The sequence below is a fragment of the Rhineura floridana genome, chromosome 13 (assembly GCF_030035675.1).
Source record: "Rhineura floridana isolate rRhiFlo1 chromosome 13, rRhiFlo1.hap2, whole genome shotgun sequence".
In the NCBI taxonomy this organism is placed as follows: domain Eukaryota; kingdom Metazoa; phylum Chordata; class Lepidosauria; order Squamata; family Rhineuridae; genus Rhineura; species Rhineura floridana.
In genome coordinates, this window is record NC_084492.1 from 27,149,427 (window position 1) to 27,168,211 (window position 18,785).

Here is an 18,785-nt window from a genome sequence, read left to right on the forward strand (position 1 = left end):
CTTCAGGGATTCTGGCAGGAACCCCGCCCCCAGCTGGAATTGCTGGGGATTTGCATGCAAAACTGGTGTCCTGCCACTGAGATTAAGACCCATAACATAAAAAGCGACCTGCTGAGTCATATTAAGGTTGCCGTCCAGTGTACCTGCAGAGTCCAGTCTGATGCATGCTTAGTTCAGGCTTGTATATTTGCGAGGTAGTGAACATAAGATGGCAGCTTTTGGGGGGAGTAGATCCCATTCAACTCAGTGTTTTTTCTCAATCAGGGTACTTAGAATTATGCTGCATGGTTGCTGTCTTATGCACACTTAACTTGGGAGTAAACCCTTTTGAACTCAGTGGAACTTGCTTTTCTGTAAACATGTGTAGGGTTGGGCTGTAAAGGACACTCACTCTAGTCCTGGGCAACCCACAAGTCGGCCATGAGGGCAGTAGCCCTCCTCTGCTGGCCCCTCCCCAAATGATTTTTAGTTTAGAGAAAAGGCGGGTCAGAGGAGACATGATAGAAGTGTATAAAATTATGCATGGCATTGAGAAAGTGGATAGAGAAAAGTTCTTCTCCCTCTCTCATAATACTAGAACTCGTGGACATTCAAAGAAGCTGAATGTTGGAAGATTCAGGACAGACAAAAGGAAGTACTTCTTTACTCAGCGCATAGTTAAACTATGGAATTTGCTCCCACCAGATGCAGTAATGACCACCAGCTTGGATGGCTTTAAAAGAAGATTAGACAAATTCATGGAGGACAGGGCTATCAATGGCTACTAGCTGTGATGGCTGTGCTCTGCCACCCTAGTCAGAGGCAGCATGCTTCTGAAAACCAGTTGCCGGAAGCCTCAGGAGGGGAGAGTGTTCTTGCACTCGGGTCCTGCTTGCGGGCTTCCCCCAGGCACCTGGTTGGCCACTGTGAGAACAGGATGCTGGACTAGATGGGCCACTGGCCTGATCCAGCAGGCTCTTCTTATGTTCTTATGTTCTTAATGATCTTTAATAGTATATTGCCTGTGTTAGCTGTTATGGTTAATGGCTGTTGATTAAATTCATTCTCCACAATTTGGTTGAATCTAGGTCATCAAATCTTGTGGCAGTGAATTCCGTAAGCTAGCATCTCTCTGTCCTGAATCTGCTGCTCATCACTTTGATCAGATGTCCCTGAACAGTAGTATTATGAGAGGAGAAAAATTGCTCTGTCCATTTTCTCCACAGCATGTATTTTTATAAACCTCTTACCATGTCTTCCTACCCTTAGTCACTTTTATTCTAAACTAAAAAGCCCCAAATGTTTTTGCCTTTCCTCATAGGGAAGGTGCTGCAGCCCTTTGAAGCCCTTCAATACTCTTGTTGAGTTGGGGTTACTTAAACTGCCCACAGTTCACTTTTGTCTTCCACCTATTAGGGTTATCAACTGACCAGAATTGGTGGGACTGATGACGTAAAGGTCTGTGGGCTGATCTGCAGAAATCAGCTGGGGAAGCTTAGTTTTCATAGCATGGAGATAAAACGTCTCCCGGTAATGTTGCACATTTAATCAACTGGTAAAGGCACAGCTACAGGGACCTGTTCAAAAGGTGACAGCCTCCCTCTCCTTGTTATGGATGAGGTCTTGTGCAAGAGCTTCGTGCCAAGCAGAAATGCTTCATATGTGGCTTTTTTTCATCATTGGGTGCAATGACATGGAGATGAGGTAATGGGGAAAAAATCACATACTTGTATCTTTCCTGTCATTCAGCTGCTAATAAACACATAGGAGCTCTGGCACAACAGGATTTGGAAGTCCTAGACACTTTTGTTATACTTCTTCCTGTTCACCTGCATAAGAAGGCAGAGGTGAAGACATCCAGAGTGTTTACATCTAGTCAAATGAAACGCTTGTTATTCCATAGACTATAGGGCTGGCTATAGTCATTTGATGCTGCTATCAAGGAATTGTACATGTTTTCCCAGATCTGACATAAAGAAAAATAATGCTTATGTATGTGGTCATCTGGTTGTTCTTAGTCAGATTTCCTCAGGACCCATATCCATATTCAACATGTGTCTTGTAGAATTAGTCGAGATTGACTTTTAGCCTGACCTACCATGGCAACAAAATTTTCCAACTGTTTCCCTGATTTTGTCCCCTTCCCATGCTTCTTTTCTGTCTTCACATTACCTTCAGAGTTTCCCTTTCTTTGTCACCCTCATAATCTGGTTTTCTCTGTGTTCTTTCCCCCCCTACGATTTGGCCTCTCAACTTTTCTGGCACCCTCAAATCTCCTCTTTCCTCTCCCCTTAACTACTTGCTCTCTTTCCCACTGCTCTCACATCCCCGATCCATCAACAGCCTTTCCTTGCCTTGGCTTGTAGCTATTTTTGTCTTGCTTGATCCATCTGGCAGCTTTGCAAATCACTCGGAAAGGGGGCAGCAGCTCTGGCTGACACTGAAGATGCAAACTCTGCTGTTGCCTGTTTACGTTTCTCCCTCTGGCTCCGTTATAAATATCACTAATAAAAGTCTTAAGAGAAAGCATAGCAGAGCCATGTGCTGGGCCTCAGTAACTTGCATAATTTCTTGCATGTGTTCAGCTACTTCTTTCTTTTTCCCCTGTGGAAGTTTCTTGACTGTATGGAAACACATCAAAGGCTTGTATCAGATTTGTAGTTCCTTGAGGAAGAAAAATCAGGTTTTGTACTGTCAACCACTTAATGCCCATGGCCATGTAACAGTGACAATCCCTACAATCAAATTTGGCCAACAGATAGTATCATTTGGGCTTTATTTTTAAAATCCACTTTCTCCAGTGATGGGTGGCTTTGCTATGTATTTGATTTAATTAGATAGTTAAATTTCAAATCACTTTCAGGGCCAAGCACTTCCAGAACAAGTCCTTTCAAGCCGATTGTAAACTGAAGTACTGTAGCCTTCAACATGCACGTGTTCTTAAATGACTATAGTATTGCCTTGAACAATTATTAGGTTGTCTTTAGAGCCCCAGTGTGTTTGTTTTGCAACACATTTCAGAACACACCCTTTGATTTATTTATCTTATAAATTGCAATCATAGTGTAGAATAGGTTATAGTGACTCTACAAATGATAGATTAAAAAGTCAATGTTAAAGCATAAGCAAACAATAAAGTTGATACCTCCTCTTTCCCCTCCCATTTTATATTTGACATATAAAGTTTTATTTGACTCCTAAGATTCTGTCAGGCCCAAACTGCATTTTAAAAAATTATGCTTAGAAAGAACACACGTTTTCTACAGTACACACATGACCAACTTTCACACATCAGTACACAAGTTTGCGGAGATACATTTTTATTGCCAACCTGACCAGGTGTAAATTGTGTCATACCCCAAACACTTTAAACTTCCAGTTTAACTTTACACAATTGAATATGTGAAATTTCCACTGCAAGTACTATATGTCTATTAGTTATACAGAGGTATGCACAGTTTCAGTACATGTTACGACTATGTGATATTTGTATAAAATTATGATATTCACACAGAGTTGGTAAAGTTAGGGCTGCCAAGAAGTTTTGATCAAGCATACATTTCATTTCCCACCCCCAAGACTTTTCAAAATAGTTGCAACCGTCCATCTTTGGTTGTGATTTTTTTAAAAATCCAAAACAATATAGGTTTCGATGCAGTCTGCCTTAAAGAAATGTTGGCAAATCAAGTTTAAACCTCAATCCTAAAAGTTACAAACATATCTGATCTTGATTTTTTTTTCTGTTAGAAATAGAGATTTGTGATTATTTAGTTGTAGTGTTTACAAACATTTTTTTTTAAAGAAGAAAACTACCAGGGGATTTTCAGGCAGATTATTTAAATTATGCTAACAGGTGTCCTGAAAACGTGAGGTCAAAAAGCCTTGATAGAGTCATAATAATTTATTCTCAAAAATAACTGTCAGGATATAAATCTTGTGTCAAATGTTGCAAACATTTGACTCTTACTGATGCAGTTAATGTAAGTGCGGATTAAAATTTGTGCTTTTTTAGAATCGGGCCCCACATTTTCTTGCAATACTGTACATTTTTTTTAAATGTCATAAGTTTGATCCAAAGTTATTTTGACCTGCATAATGCATGGATGGTGTACATTTTGTAAATACAGTTTTTAAACAAAATAGTTCATCCACCAAGATAGCTGACCATAGGTTACAATCAACTAACTTCTACTCAGAGTAGATCCATTGAAAATAATGGAGTGAAGTTAGCCCTGTCTATTAATTTCAGTGGGTCTACTCTGAGTAGGACTAGAACTGAATACAACCTCATGTTAAAATGTGTGGTAATAAGTAGGAAATGTATATTGATAATAGCATCACAGGTGTTTTACATCATTTTTTGATATAATCTGAAAATTGAGTCCTGCAACCAGTGGGTTCTTTAGAAGCTTTATAGATTGGTCAAATAACATCCTTCATCCATATGAAACCAATCCAGTTAAGCACCTGTGCAAATGGAACACTTAGCACCTTGGCTATTCTTCCCTCTATCCTGGCAAAAACTGGAATAATGATTAATGATCAAACAGTGTAGTTAAGACTAATCCATTATGTGGTAGTTTGGTGAGGTTCTAAGAGTACAGAATCTATGTCCAATGGGGGAGCAGGATTATCGTTTCCTGACTGCCAGATGTATGTCTCCTGTGTATGGACCTGCTGGGCATCCCTGCGTTGGATATAATGTTTGCTTAGCGCCTATGCATGTAAAGTCCAATATTCATAAGCCTGAATTTTGAACTGTTAATGCGTTGGCCCTATACAAACCTTATGCGCAGTGCATGAATGCATGGTGGGCATAGAAGTAAGATAGCACACTGAGTGGGTGGCTGTACTATGCCTGTCCACTTTGTATAAGCTGTATTATTTATTTATTTATTACATTTTTATCCTGCCTTTCACCATGAAACTCAAGGTAGCATACATGTAGTTCCCAGGCAGTCTCCCATCCAAGCACTGACCAGACCCAGAGCTTCTTAGCTTCAGCAAGCTGGTGGCCTCATGTGCCTTCAGATCATGCTTCTAAAGCTTTGTTTCTAACAAGCCTGTACAGTTAATACTTGGAGAAAGTGACAGTGTTTGTTTGCTTAGTGACGGTTAATTGAACAGTGCGTAAGAGATCTCTACAATTTTGGGCAGTCCTGAGTGTGGTTATTTTCTAGGATTAGCAATGTGTTCCCACAACACATCCTCAGTCTATGGTGCAGGCCACAGGAAACACTCATGCCAAGTTCCATGCCCTGCCAGTGAGATGGCTGGGTACATTCCACTGCTTTTTGCTAAAATTCAATGTGGGATAGCTTTTGGCATGTGATCATAAACCTAGTTATTAGAGCTTCTTGTGGCCACTATGTGCTAAGGTGATCATGAGAGCAGATCCAGATTAATCCAAATGAAATCTTGAGTAACCCTAGTGCCCCTTTTCAGTGTAGACTGCTGTCATTTCCTCAGCCTAAATTTAATAATTAGAAAATAGATAATAGCCGTATTCAGTGTTAAATCTGCTGCAGTGTTAAATCAACACGTGATGGAGGAGAGTGAGGACAACTGTTCCAGCTCCACTCCTCAGTTGCCCTCCATGAATTGGAGAGAAAACTTCTGAAGCATGAAACCTTCTCTTGTAGGCTACCCACACAATGTAGAACACTGAATTTTCAGGTTTCTGAATCGCTCAGGAAGCTGACACAAGTGAAGCAGGGTCTTCTCTTCAAATGTTATCTCTACAACATGTGGCAGGCAAAGGGGGTTGGAAAAAGCATGCTTATCCTTGTCCTCCCTCCTTGCATATTGATATATAACACAATTGTAGAACCTTTGAATAGGGCTAATGTGATACCTTTCATCAGAATGTCTTTTAATGTAAGAATATGTACGCATCTGAGTTGTGTAGGGCCCTTCATCAAGCAAAATTAAAAGACTGCTACTGCAGACATTAACAAATCCAAAACAATCACATCAGGTAGCTAGTAAAGAAAGTCCTATAGACAAATATGTGACTTAATCCCTGCTCTTCATATACTAGTAATTGGCCCGATGAAGAATTCTGCTTAATTCAAATGTTTTTATACAGAGAATGATATAAGGATATAAGCGTATCACACTTGACACTGTAGAATCACTTGCTTCCCAAATCCTCATCCATATTTTCCAAAACCATGTAGACATATTCTTTTATATTTTTATCCATCCAAATAATGGAATAATTGCCAGCTTATATAATTATGGAACTGTAAGCCATTTGAGTTGATTTTTGTGCATCCCTTTATAGCATTAATTTCATCAAAAGTAGCTTGGGAACAAGCATCAGACTGCATAAACTTTGTTGAAGCTTGATATTAGAAATGAACGTGTTAAGTCTAAAGTAGGGTTGAGATTGGTGGTGAAATCAGTAGAAGGGGTCTGAACAAATATAAAAATCAACAGAACAAATTCAAAATCTGCTATTGGGTACCATAATGAAACACTCTGAAACTACAGAAAAGTTGTATTATATTGAAAAATGTGTGCAATTGCATACTCTTTTGGATTAGAACAATTAAATGTTTCATTAAGCAAAGAATAAATGTATTTCATTTGGACCTGGAATTTATTTCATCTGAATGGAGGATTTTACCCTCTCTTTGTTGCAAATATCCAATATTATCTGGCATAACAAGAAATGTTAATGTCAAATAACATTCTTGTTATAGAACAGTAAGCAGACATTATGTAAATATAGGTAATGCTATTTCAGTCAGTGATATTTATTGAAAATATTGGTATAGGACAATCAAGTTATGCAGTATAGAGGGAAAACATAAAATATAATAAATCTAATTATCCTCTTTATTGTACACTGCATCATGTTAATAACTCTGCTAACACTGCTTTTGCTTAATTTAAAGCTGATTGCCTCTAACCCTCACTAAATATTTTCAAAAATTGCTGTAGCTTAGCTTGAGACGTTTGTGATTAGCTGCAACGGCTTGAAATGGCCACTTTGGATGCTGACAGAACCACCTCTGCTCATGTGTTCTCGTGGTTTGGTAAGTCTGCTGACCTCTTCAGGTCACTTTTTTTGGTTTTTTAAAGCTTGTGTGTTTTCCTCCCTGAAAAATGTAACTGCTTGTCAGTGCTTTTGAATTGTTAGCATAAAAAGAGCTATAAAGTGTACTAATGGGGCCTTTGGGCAGGCTTCTCTGTGATAGCCCCTTGTCTTTGGAATGATCTCTCTGAGGTGTCTCAGGTGAAGACATACCTATTTGCTCAGCCTTTTGGGAAGGCTGTATGCTGGAGATGCACCTCTTTACCCTGGCCTTTGACACTTGAGATATATATTTTCAGGACCCACTGAAAATTAGGTTCTAAATGTCAGATTAGTGAATCCAATCAGTGCCCTTGCATACACAGTCAAACTCTGGCCTATGCATTTTTCTTCCTTGGTTTCCTCACCCTGGTTCTATTTGCTCAGCAGCAACCCAGTGGAACAAGGAGGAAAAACACAATCTATTACCAAAACTCACAGACTCCAAATTATAACTGAAATGAACACACTGGTTTATTAAAGGTGTGAAGGTTCACAAGAAGATTTTTTTAGTGAAAAACCATGATACGTTCATTAAAGATGGAACAGAATAAAACAACCAAAAGTTACATTGGTGGTGTTTGCATAATAATGGTATTATGGGACTGATAAAAAAGACAATATTTTGACATTACAACAACTTAAGGTAACTTAGAAAATATCTTAAGGTGCTGTGATATGCGCATATGCTAATTAATTAAAACAATAAAAATATGAACTAACAATAAATCATATATTTTCCTCCTAATGTCCTCCAAACCAATATAACACTGCTGGTATATTTCTATCTACCCTATTCCTGTGACTTTAATTTGTTTTAAACTGTTTCTAGTATTGAAATTTACGTTGCTGTAACCCACCTTGGGACCTTATGGTGAAGGGCTGATGTTGATGTTGATGATAAAAATAAGCTTCTGAGTGTCTGTTGCTGCTGGTGGTTTTATTTGCAGTTGAATTCTGTATTAATTCTTACACTGTCTTAATTTTATTGTTTAATTTTCGGTTTGGACTGTATGTATTTCCCTCCAGGACATTCAGATGAAGTACAAATGATAAGACTTTTAATCGCTCAGTTAATCAGTAATAAATATTGCACTTGTCAGTTTTGAAGCAATGTGATGGTAATGATTTGAGCCCTCAGGGAGCAGTTTCCACAGTTGGAATCTGCTGGCCAACCAGTGTGGCACACTTTCATGTTGCCAACATAGGCAGCCGAGCCTTGGCAAATCCCGGGCCTGCCTGGGTGCCAGAGTAGAATACCAAGTGGACAAGCAGCTGTGCTTCATCTATTGTCATAGCAATCAATGATCAAGCAATTTCAACATCCCCTGGCCAAGAGCTGTATGCCTGTGTCTTTCCTTCCTTTCCAGAAGTGGATGCGCCAGTATTTCAGGTCCTTCTTGGGAACTGTTGCTACTGCTTTGATCATTTATGGCTGCTGTGGCAGATGTTGCACAGTTGCTAATCCAAGTGGTATTCTGGAACCTAGATTTGCCAAGGTTTGACAACTTATGCTAGGAAGGGAGACATCAGTGTATAAAATTATGCTTGGCATTGAAAAAGTGGATAGAGAAAAGTTCTTCTCCCTCTCTCATAATACTAGAACTCGTGGACATTCAAAGAAGCTGAATGTTGGAAGATTCAGGACAGACAAAAGCAAGTACTTCTTTACTTAGTGCGTAGTTAAACTATGGAATTTGCTCCCAGAAGACGCAGTAATGGCCACCAGCTTGGATGGCTTTAAATGAAGATTAGACAAATTTATGGAGGACAGGGCTATCAATGGCTACTAGCCGTGATGGCTGTGCTCTGCCACCCTAGTCAGAGGCAGCATGCTTCTGAAAACCAGTTGCCGGAAGCCTCAGGAGGGGAGAGTGTTCTTGCACTCGGGTCCTGCTTGCGGGCTTCCCCCAGGCACCTGGTTGGCCACTGTGAGAACAGGATGCTGGACTAGATGGGCCACTGGCCTGATCCAGCAGGCTCTTCTTATGTTCTTATCAGCATAGTAAGTTCTTGATCTTGCCTGATTTGTCAGATCAGACTTTTTAAATTTTCCACAAAAGAAGCTGGCAAAGAATAAATACATGAAGCTAGCAAAGAATGAATATGAAGTCATGTTTTAAAATCTATACATTTCAGAAAAAAGGTGTTTTGCTCTTTATTTCTTTTGGCATCCCTTTCTTAAAGAGAGAGAAAAATACTGTTATTGCTATTGCATTCTTAGCCATAACCATTTGAAGCAGTAGAAGCACAAAGTGTGGTGTTCACTTCAGTGGCTATCATCATGCCAAATGCAGCTGGGGGTGTTGAGCTATTGACTACAGATTTTATGCTCAGTTTATGTATTTATAAAAATATTTGTATACCGCTGTGTCGTTAAAAACATTTATTTATTTATTTATAAAAATATTTGTATATCGCTGTGTCGTTAAAAACATCAAAGCAGTTTACAACACATTAAAAAACAATAACCACAGAGTAAAAACATTTAAAATACAATAAAAACAAGGGTCAACTGGTGCGAAAAAAGCATCTTCTTAATTGCCTGCATAATATACAAATTATTTCAGCATTGCCAGAGATTTTCTAAAAGCAGTAAGTAAAAAACCCCTACCAAATACATTAACATGCATTTGTACAGTATGAACACATGACACCAGCAGCCTAAAAGAACTGCTGTCATAAGAACTGAAGCATAAGTTGCATGATCAACAATACAATAATGCTTATTTTTTCTTATATGCTCATATGCATTGCCAGAAGTGGTCTTATGGTGCTTAAGAACATAAGAAGAGCCCTGCTGGATCAGACCAAAGATCCCTCTGATCCAGCATCCTATTCTCCCAGTGGCCTACCAAATGCCTGTGGGAACCAGATGCCTACCTCCAGTGTCGGAAGCAGTATGCTTCTGAATACCAGCTGCTGGAAACTGCAGGAGGGAAGATTTATCTTGTGCTTAAGTCTTGCTTGAGAACAGGATGCTGGATTAGATGGGCCATTGGCCTGGTTCAGCAGGGTCTTCTTATGTTCTTAAGCCCTCGTGCAGGTAATGGAAACAACAGCCTTCCCCTGCTGTTGCTCCTCAGCTACTGGTTTCATTGGCATACTGCCTATGAACTTAGAGGTTCCATTTAGCTATAGCCAATGAGAGACCTTTCTCCATGAATTTGTATTATCACCTATTAAAGCCGTCTAAGCTAGTGACCATCACCAGATCTTGTGGCAGCGAATTCTATAATCATGCACTGTGTGAAGAAATAATTTCTTTTGTGTCCTGCCAAGCTGTTCCATTGGATGACCCAGAGATCTGATATTATGAGAGGGAGAAAAACTTCTTTCTATTCATTTTCTGCATAGGAAGCTGCCTTACACGAAATCAGTCAATTAGTCCATCTGGCTCCTATTGTCTTCCCTGACTGGCAGTGGCCCTCCAGGATTTCAAGCAGAAGTTTTTTCTTGGAGATGCTGGGGATTGAACCGGGGATCTTCTGCATGCAAAGCAGTTGCTCCACTGCTGAGCTACGGTCGTTCTCCATATATAATTTTATAAACTTCTATAATGTGCCCATCCCCCTCTTAGTTGCTTTTATTTCTCAAGTCCCAGTTGTTGCAACCTTTCCTCGTAGGCTTTATTGAGTTCTACGAGGCTAGTACAAAGTAGCAAAATTAGCGATGTAATTTTAGGCTGTCACTGGAATTACTGTGAGCCTTCTGATGAAATGATTCATTAGCTGAAATTGTTGGGTCACAGTTCTAGACTGTAAAATTGAATTTTACATACGTACAAGACAGTAGGGCTCATTTGCAGTTGTAGCTTAGACCCAAACAGCTAAGCTTTTCTGACAAGTAAACATCACAATGTGGGCAATATATAGTAATATCATTATGTAGTCATGTGTGGATGAACTTGCCACAGGTATGTAATAATGTGAGAAGATAGCATGCCCTGTCAGAGAACTATGAAGGATTTTACATGTTCTTGTAGGAACAGTGTGAAAAATTGATAGTTATAAACTGCAATTTCAGTGATTTTATTATTTTAATTTGATGGGCCTATGAATATTATCACGTTTTGCTTTTTCTTTCCCCCCTAAGACAGAATGTTACTTTTAATATCAATAGGAAACATTAGAAGTATGTATAGATTTACAGATCAATCCAGATTGTGATTTGCTGTGCTGGAGGGGGTTTGAATGGGACAGAGATGTCCCTCTGCTCAGCTGCAGGGGAAGGTCCTCCATTTGGTGGGACTTGCCACAAGCGAGGAGTGCCCCATTGTGCCTGGCCAAAGTGCATGTGGACAGAAGCTACCACCAGCAATAAAACCACTAGTGGTAACTGCTGGAAATCCTTGAAATGGGACATTTTGGTGGAAAGGCTAGACTGGCAGAGAATCCGCTGGATCTTGTGCACACCCTGCTGCCATCACCTGACAGTAATGAGCCTAATCTGAGCCTCTTCACTGTCCAGCCTGGGAGTTGATGCAGTGAAGGAGCATATTTTGCTGCCTGCTGACTTCAGCGACACCTTATTAGCCACCTCCCGCTGACATCAACTCAAGAACATGAAACTGAAGGTGGCTCTTCCAGTGGTCTTTATGTTATTATAAGACCACTGCTGCTTCAATCATGCTCTTGAGTGTATGATAGGGATGAACAATTTCTAACTTCCTCCTGTTCCGTGAGGAAGAGGTATCCTCAAAATGCATTATGAGTAAAGAGCATAATCTTTTTTGTTCCTGCACAGTTTTTTTTATATACATCTTACAGCTATTGGATCTCTCTCAATTTGATCCATTAATGACTTCTAATCCAACATGTGTATGCTTCATCTGGGGTCATGCCCCATCTGGAGCAAGGGCACCAGCTATAATCTCATGCAGCCATTGGGATGTTTTGTCCCATCACAGCAGCTCATAAAATCAGACATAAAACTATAATGTATTACTATAGTTATATCCTACCCTTTGCTGAATCTGTTGTCACACAAAGGCTTAGTCTGCCTACAGTGACACTTTCCCACCCTATCACTTCTTCTTAACAAAACTTCTGTCCACCTTTTTGGTAGGACAGCTTTGCGCTGACACTAGGCATATCAAGGTAATTTGGCGCTAGGGTCATACACCATAAAACATAGGGCTATGCTGAACAGTCAAGTTGCTTTTCTGATGTTGTTTCTAGAATATTTTGTTGCCTTCAGTTGTCCTAGAACTTCCAGCAAATAGTCTGAAAAGACAATGCGAAGGCTCCTTGTGTAGCGTGGATAAGGACCATTCAGCGATATTGAGGCTACATGCTGTGCAGAGTCTGAGCAATGAATACTGTATTGTGTGTTGTTGCCCAGTAAAATACAGAGCTTCCCATGTCAATGTCTAAATGCTTCCCAAAGTAAAATAACCTTTCCAGAATGTGACAACTACTAATCCAGGCATCTGTCATCCTCCTGCAAGGTGGATCTGCATTTCTAAAATGTTGTGATTATGGCAAACTTGCTGTTGATTGATTTAGAAAATAAGCACAGCACCCTATCAAGAGTATTGTTTCCTGCATCTTTTGTTTCCTAATCTGTGAACACTTGGATATGATTTTTTTAAAAAAAACAATGGCTTTTTCACAGCACAATACATTTTTAAGGAGTGGGTGGAACATACACAGTGCTTTGTAGGAAAACACTGTTTTTTTCATTATATGCGTTCCCTTGCTTATCATCAAGATAGGCTATGAAAGATATTTGTGCATATATTTTTCTGCTTTATTTTGTAGTGAAGCCATAATCCTGTGTTTATGACTTGCATTTGTTGCTATGGGGTAGATTGCAATACTGATTAAGCATAATTTTAATTTTGCCTCCCTGACAGGCTTCCGCCGAGAACTGAAAACATGGTTTTTTAGGCAGGCATTCGAGACCTCTGTCTAATTTAGTTTAAATTTTTGTATGATGGGGGTAGGTTTGCATTGAGTATACTTATTGTTGTTTTGTATTATATGTTATATTTTACTCTATGTTATATTTTAGTCTATGTACGCCGCCTAGAGTGGCCGTTAATTCAGCCAGATAGGCGGCCTAGAAATAAAATTTTATTTTATTTATTATTATTATTATAGAATTTGTTAGGCAGAGCATTTAGGCTGTCTGATGGCAGCAACATATTTTGCCCATTTGAAATGCTTTTGAACAAAATGAGTTGTTCGGCAATCATGAGGTATAAGAGAAATTGATTTGTGTTCTGATGGTCTGACAGTTATAATTGTTTTTCGCATCTGGTTACTTTTGAAGATATACAGTTTATTGTTAATTTGTGTACAAGTCTTAAATTCACATGGTGTTTCTATTTTACTTTTCACTTTGGAAATGGTTAAGAAGCTGGACCAGCTATTTTGAAATAATCTTATTAACTTGCTTCAACCTTTGATTTGTTTACATGGTCAAGGGATGAGTCTAAGCTTGAACTGAATTAAAAGGATCATTCATTTTAATGGTACCTTTGGCTAGCTAACCCTGTGAATGGTGGTCAGGATCTTTTAGGCACCAGTAATTCACAATTGCATGCCGTAAACACAGGATCCATTGCACAGTCAAGCTGAAAGAGAAGCTCAGTCATGAAAGTTATTTAGGCATTTAAGAAAGCAGAATAGTAAGGGACATGTGATTACAGGATCTTGGGGTTCACTGCATGTGTGAATACAGCTCTGGGAGATTTTTAGTTGGGCTAAACGTACCTGGTAATCAGGACTGAGCTGTATGCTGCTGTCAGAAGAAAGCCAGGGTTCAGACCTGAAAGATTAAGCCAGATCTGAGGGACAAGGCCGAAATATAGGGAAGCCAGGTAGGTGATTGTTACTTAAATCGAAGCCCCAGCCCAAGTAGGAAGTCCTTTTGTTGTCCTTCCTGTGTAGGAGGGTGGACTGGCTATCCTGTGTGGATAGGGCCAATCCAGAGACAAGATTCACATGGTCCGTTGTGTGTGGAGAACAGTGGGAGTAGCAGCTGTGAATGGCAAGTGCAGCACATTAAATATTCATATTGGGTTGTATTCAACTAAGTCCTACTCCAAATAGACACATTGAAATAAATTATCCTAAGTTAGGCATACGTATTAAACTTCAGTGGGCCTACTCTGTGTAGGACTAGCATTGAAAACCACCCATTGATTTTTAATTATATTTTTTATTGCTTCTTTTATTTCTTACATTGAATTTTATTATTTTCTATATTCTTTGGGATTCAAATTGTAACGCAATAGAATACAATATAAGAAATAAAAGAAGCACTTAAAAGACAATTTAAAAAATCCTACAGCACCTAGCACAGTGCATTACAATTGGTACAACAGGTAGAAAAACCATTAAGGGGTCCACCGAGATCCTGACCTATTTTCAAGCGATGCATGGGGGGGGGAAGTTTGGGAACCACTGGATGAATTGGATGCATTGAATGAAAACACTGAAGGCTGGTTTGTCTGCTTGAAAATGTCCCATCCCTGACAGACAGACGGACGGACGGACGGACGGATGGACGGATGGACGGATGGATGGATGGATGGATGGATGGATGGATGATCTGGTTTTTGCAACTGGACATGGAGTTGGTGATCTGAATGTGGGGGGCCTTACATCAGTCCCTCTGTCATGGACAGATCACAGCAGCTTTTCCCCTCTGCAAAAGTGGGGGACCTATTAAGTTGGTCCGCCCCCAGAGACTAATGGATCCGGATGGTTTCCAAAGGGCTTTGGGGAGTTTTCCGGCTGATAGGGCTGGTGCTCCTGTCGAGACCCTGGTTGAACTGTGGAATACAGAAATGACTCGGGCGGTTGACATGATTGCTCCTGAGCACCCTCTCCTGTGTAGAGTTCGTACGGCTACATGGTATATCCCCGATCTGAGAGCAATGAAACAATATCGGAGACTGCTTGAGTGCAGATGGAGACGAACTCCTGGTGGATGCAATTATACACTGGTAAGTGCCTATGGTAAGCTGTATTTAGGGGCAGTAAGGGCAGCAAAAAAACAATATTTTGCTGCCATTATCAAATCATCACTCTGCCGCCCAGCGGAGCTCTTTTTTTTTTTTTTCAATAATTTTTATTCAAATTTTCATAAAACATACAAGACAAAATCATAAAACATTCAAAGACAAAAAACAAAATCAAAAATAGTTAAACAAAAAAAAAAAAAAAGAAAAAAAAAAAACAAAAATAAAAAATAAAGAGTAAAATATTGACTTCCCATTTGTCAAAGATCAAATCAGTTATAAGTCTATAATATATAGCAATCCTGTCTCTTAAGTCATATTATAAAATCACTTTCCTCCAGTAGTTATCTTACTTAATCATCAAATCTCATAAACATTACTTTATTCTTTCCACAAAAAGTCAAAGAGAGATTTCAATTCTTTAAGAAATATATCTATCAATTTTTTTTTTCCAGATAAGCATATCGATTAATCCATCTCATTACTAATTATGATAATCTTATTGTCATAACCATAGTCAAAATAAACATTTCAATTAATCCATCACATCAGAATCTGTTAGGTTCAGTAATTTCAGTAGCCATTGTTCTATTATCTCTATTAGTTCCATTTTCCATCTTCCATCTTCAGTAGTCTTGTTAAGTCCAGTAATTTCAATATCCAATCTTCCATTATCAGTATTCCATAATAATCTTGCTGTCAAAGCCATAGTCATATAGTAAGAGTCTGATGGGAATTACCTCTATCCCAAATATTTTCTTGCCATCCATTCTGAATAGGTTGCTGAAATATTGCTGTAAAATCATATCTCTGTTCTTTTTTTCAAAATACACTGGGTCATCTCTTAAAAGTTTTTCCATTGTCACATGGCTGCAGTTAATTCCATAGATTTTCTCTATATTGGGCTCCATCACATCATTCCAGTCCAGAAGATAATCCATGCCATTGATAACTTTATCTCTAGAATCTTCATTAATTTCTTCAGAGATAACATTGAGTTCCAAACAATAGATTTTATTTCTAAATTCCATAGACTCCAAATCTTGTTCCTGTTCCACGTTTGTTCCAATCTCCGGGATCTCCTCTCTCACAGGGACCCCTATTCCAGTCTCCAGGGTCTCCTCTCTCACAGGGACCCCTGTTCCAATCTCCGGGGTCTCCTCTCTCACAGGGACCCCTTCCAGGGTCACCTCTCTCACAGGGACCCTTATATCTTTAATCTCCTGCTTCATTTTACTCAATTCAATTTTCGTTATCTCAATCTCATCCATTATTTTCTGAAACATAGTTATTTCCAGATTCTCAGCCACTTTCTTAATTGCCATTTCAAAAGAAAAATATAGGAAAACCACTTCTTATTTCAGCAACAATTGGGTTAATACTCCAAACTTGGTGACATCACAGTATAAACAGAGCAGACAGCCTTATCTCTCCAATAGTTAAGTAAACAAAATGCAGTTCCCAGGATCGAAACAATTAATGGCAATCGTCAAGAAACAGATTCGTCAAAATAAAATAGACCAAAAAGAGAGTAGTCTCAAAACAGTATAATATTTTTCAAAATAAAAATCTGGAATAGAAATCCCTCTTCTGTGTGTATCTTTAGAATGCAAATCCAGGACAGCTTTTTGCAACAAAAACAGAGATAAGCTATTAATTAGTGCGTAGCAGAGAGAAGTTACGGCTCCCCAGTGAGATGTCAAAAACCGATCAATCTGGCAAATCTCTTTTAAACAGCAACAATTTAAGTCAAGTAAAAGAAAAATATAGAAAGAAGGGTGCTTGCCTGTTAATGCGTTCTCTCTTAGAAGATAAGATGAACGTTCGCTTTAACAGATAGAGCTTGCTGTTGAAAATCCGTCCCACCTTCGTCGGCTGGACCTCGTCCCATAAATTAATGAGATCTGGTCGTCCCAACAAAAATAGGCTTTGAGGTTAATCTCTTCGTTTCTCCCTACCCGGGAGAAGTTTAATCAGTCAAAAAAAAAGAAAAAACTGACTGATATATCTGAATAAGCTTCTTTTGAGGCAGGAGCCCGTCTCAAAAGCAGGCACAGGCTAAGTCACCCTTCCCGGAAGTCCCAGCGGAGCTCTTCAGAATTGTCCGGGGGCTATTACACTCTGGCCCCAGGGACAAGATAGAACCATCTAAGGCCCGCTGTAATGAATTTGCTAGGCACTTCCAGGATAAAATCTTTAGCACCCGCCAGGACTTAGACTCCAGTGTTATAGCAGATGATCAAGCGAGGTATCCAGAGCACAGCCTTGTCCCGATTTCTTGGATGAGTTTCAGTTGGTGCAGCTTGAGGACGTTGACAAGGTGCTTGGACAGGTTCGTGCAACCACTTCTGTGCTGGATCCTTGCCCTTCTTGGCTAATAAAAGCTAGCAGGGATGGAACAGCCGGCTGGGCCAGGGAGGTGATTAATGCCTCTCTGCGAGAGGGGGTGGTCCCTGGCTGCCTGAAAGAGGCAGTAGTGAGACCACTCCTGAAGAGACCCTCCCTGGACCCAGAAAATCTTGACAACTATAGGCCGGTAGCAAATGTTCCATTCCTGGGCATGGTTCTGGAACGAGTGGTTGCGGGCCAGCTCCAGACACTCTTGGATGAGACCGATTATCTGGATCCATTTCAGTCAGGTTTCAGGCCTGGTTTTGGCACAGAAACAGCCTTGGTCACCCTGTATGATGACCTCTGTCGGGAGAGAGACAGGGGGAGTGTGACTCTGTTGATTCTCCTTGATCTCTCAGCGGCTTTCGATACCATCGACCATGGTATCCTTCTGGGGAGACCGGCTGAGTTGGGAGTGGGAGGTACTGCATTGCAGTGGTTCCGCTCCTACTTGGCAGGTTGCCTCCAGAAGGTGGTGCTTGGGGAACATTGCTCAGTGCCCTGGACTCTCCAGTATGGGGTTCCGCAGGGGTCAGTTCTGTCCCCCATGCTGTTCAACATCTACATGAAACCGTTGGGTGCGGTCATCCGGAGCTTTGGAATGCGTTGCCATCAGTATGCTGATGACACACAGCTCTATTTCTCCTTTTCATCCTCTTCAGGTGAGGCTGTCAATGTGCTGAACCAGTGCCTGGCTGCGACAATGGACTGGATGAGGGCTAATAAACTGAGGCTCAATCCAGACAAGACTGAGATGCTGCTAGTGGGTGGTTCTTCTGACCAGATGGTGGATGTCCAACCTGTCCTGGATGAGGTTGCTCTCCCCCTGAAAGAGCAGGTTCGTAGCTTGGGGCTTCTCCTAGAATCATCTCTGTCACTTGAGGCTCAGGTAGCCTCGGTGGCACGGAGTGCCTTCTACCAACTTCGGTTGGTGGCCCAACTACGTCCCTATCTTGACAGGGATAACCTGGCTTCAGTTGTCCATGCTCTGGTGACCTCCAAATTAGATTACTGCAATGCACTCTACGTGGGGCTGCCTTTGAAGACGGTTCGGAAACTGCAGCTTGTGCAAAATGCAGCGGCCAGATTGGTAACAGGGACCAGACGGTCCGAACATATAAAACCGATTCTGGCCCACTTGCACTGGTTGCCTGTATGTTTCCGAGCTCGATTCAAGGTGCTGGTTTTGACCTATAAAGCCTTACACGGCTTGGGACCACAATACCTGATGGAACGCCTCTCCTGATACGATCCCACCCGTACGTTCAAGATCAAAGGACCTCCTCCGGGTGCCTACTCCAAGGGAAGCTCGGAGGATGGCAACAAGGGAGAGGGCCTTCTCAGTGGTGGCCCCCAAATTAT

General features: G+C 40.4%; 1 protein-coding gene across 6 annotated transcripts in view; it reads left to right on the plus strand.

Moving 5' to 3' along the window:
* Positions 1-18,785, plus strand: part of PHKB (phosphorylase kinase regulatory subunit beta) — a 154,655-nt gene that overhangs the window by 847 nt on the left and 135,023 nt on the right. Inside the window, exon 2 of one of the 6 annotated variants that reach the window (XM_061594575.1) lies at positions 6,928-7,022. The exons of 4 other annotated variants lie outside the window; for them this stretch is intronic. In XM_061594575.1, the coding sequence (XP_061450559.1) occupies positions 6,968-7,022 (55 nt within the window). In that variant the 5' untranslated portion in view covers positions 6,928-6,967. The remainder of the gene's footprint in view (positions 1-6,927; positions 7,023-18,785) is intronic. One more of the 6 variants, XM_061594576.1, reaches the window with a different exon arrangement.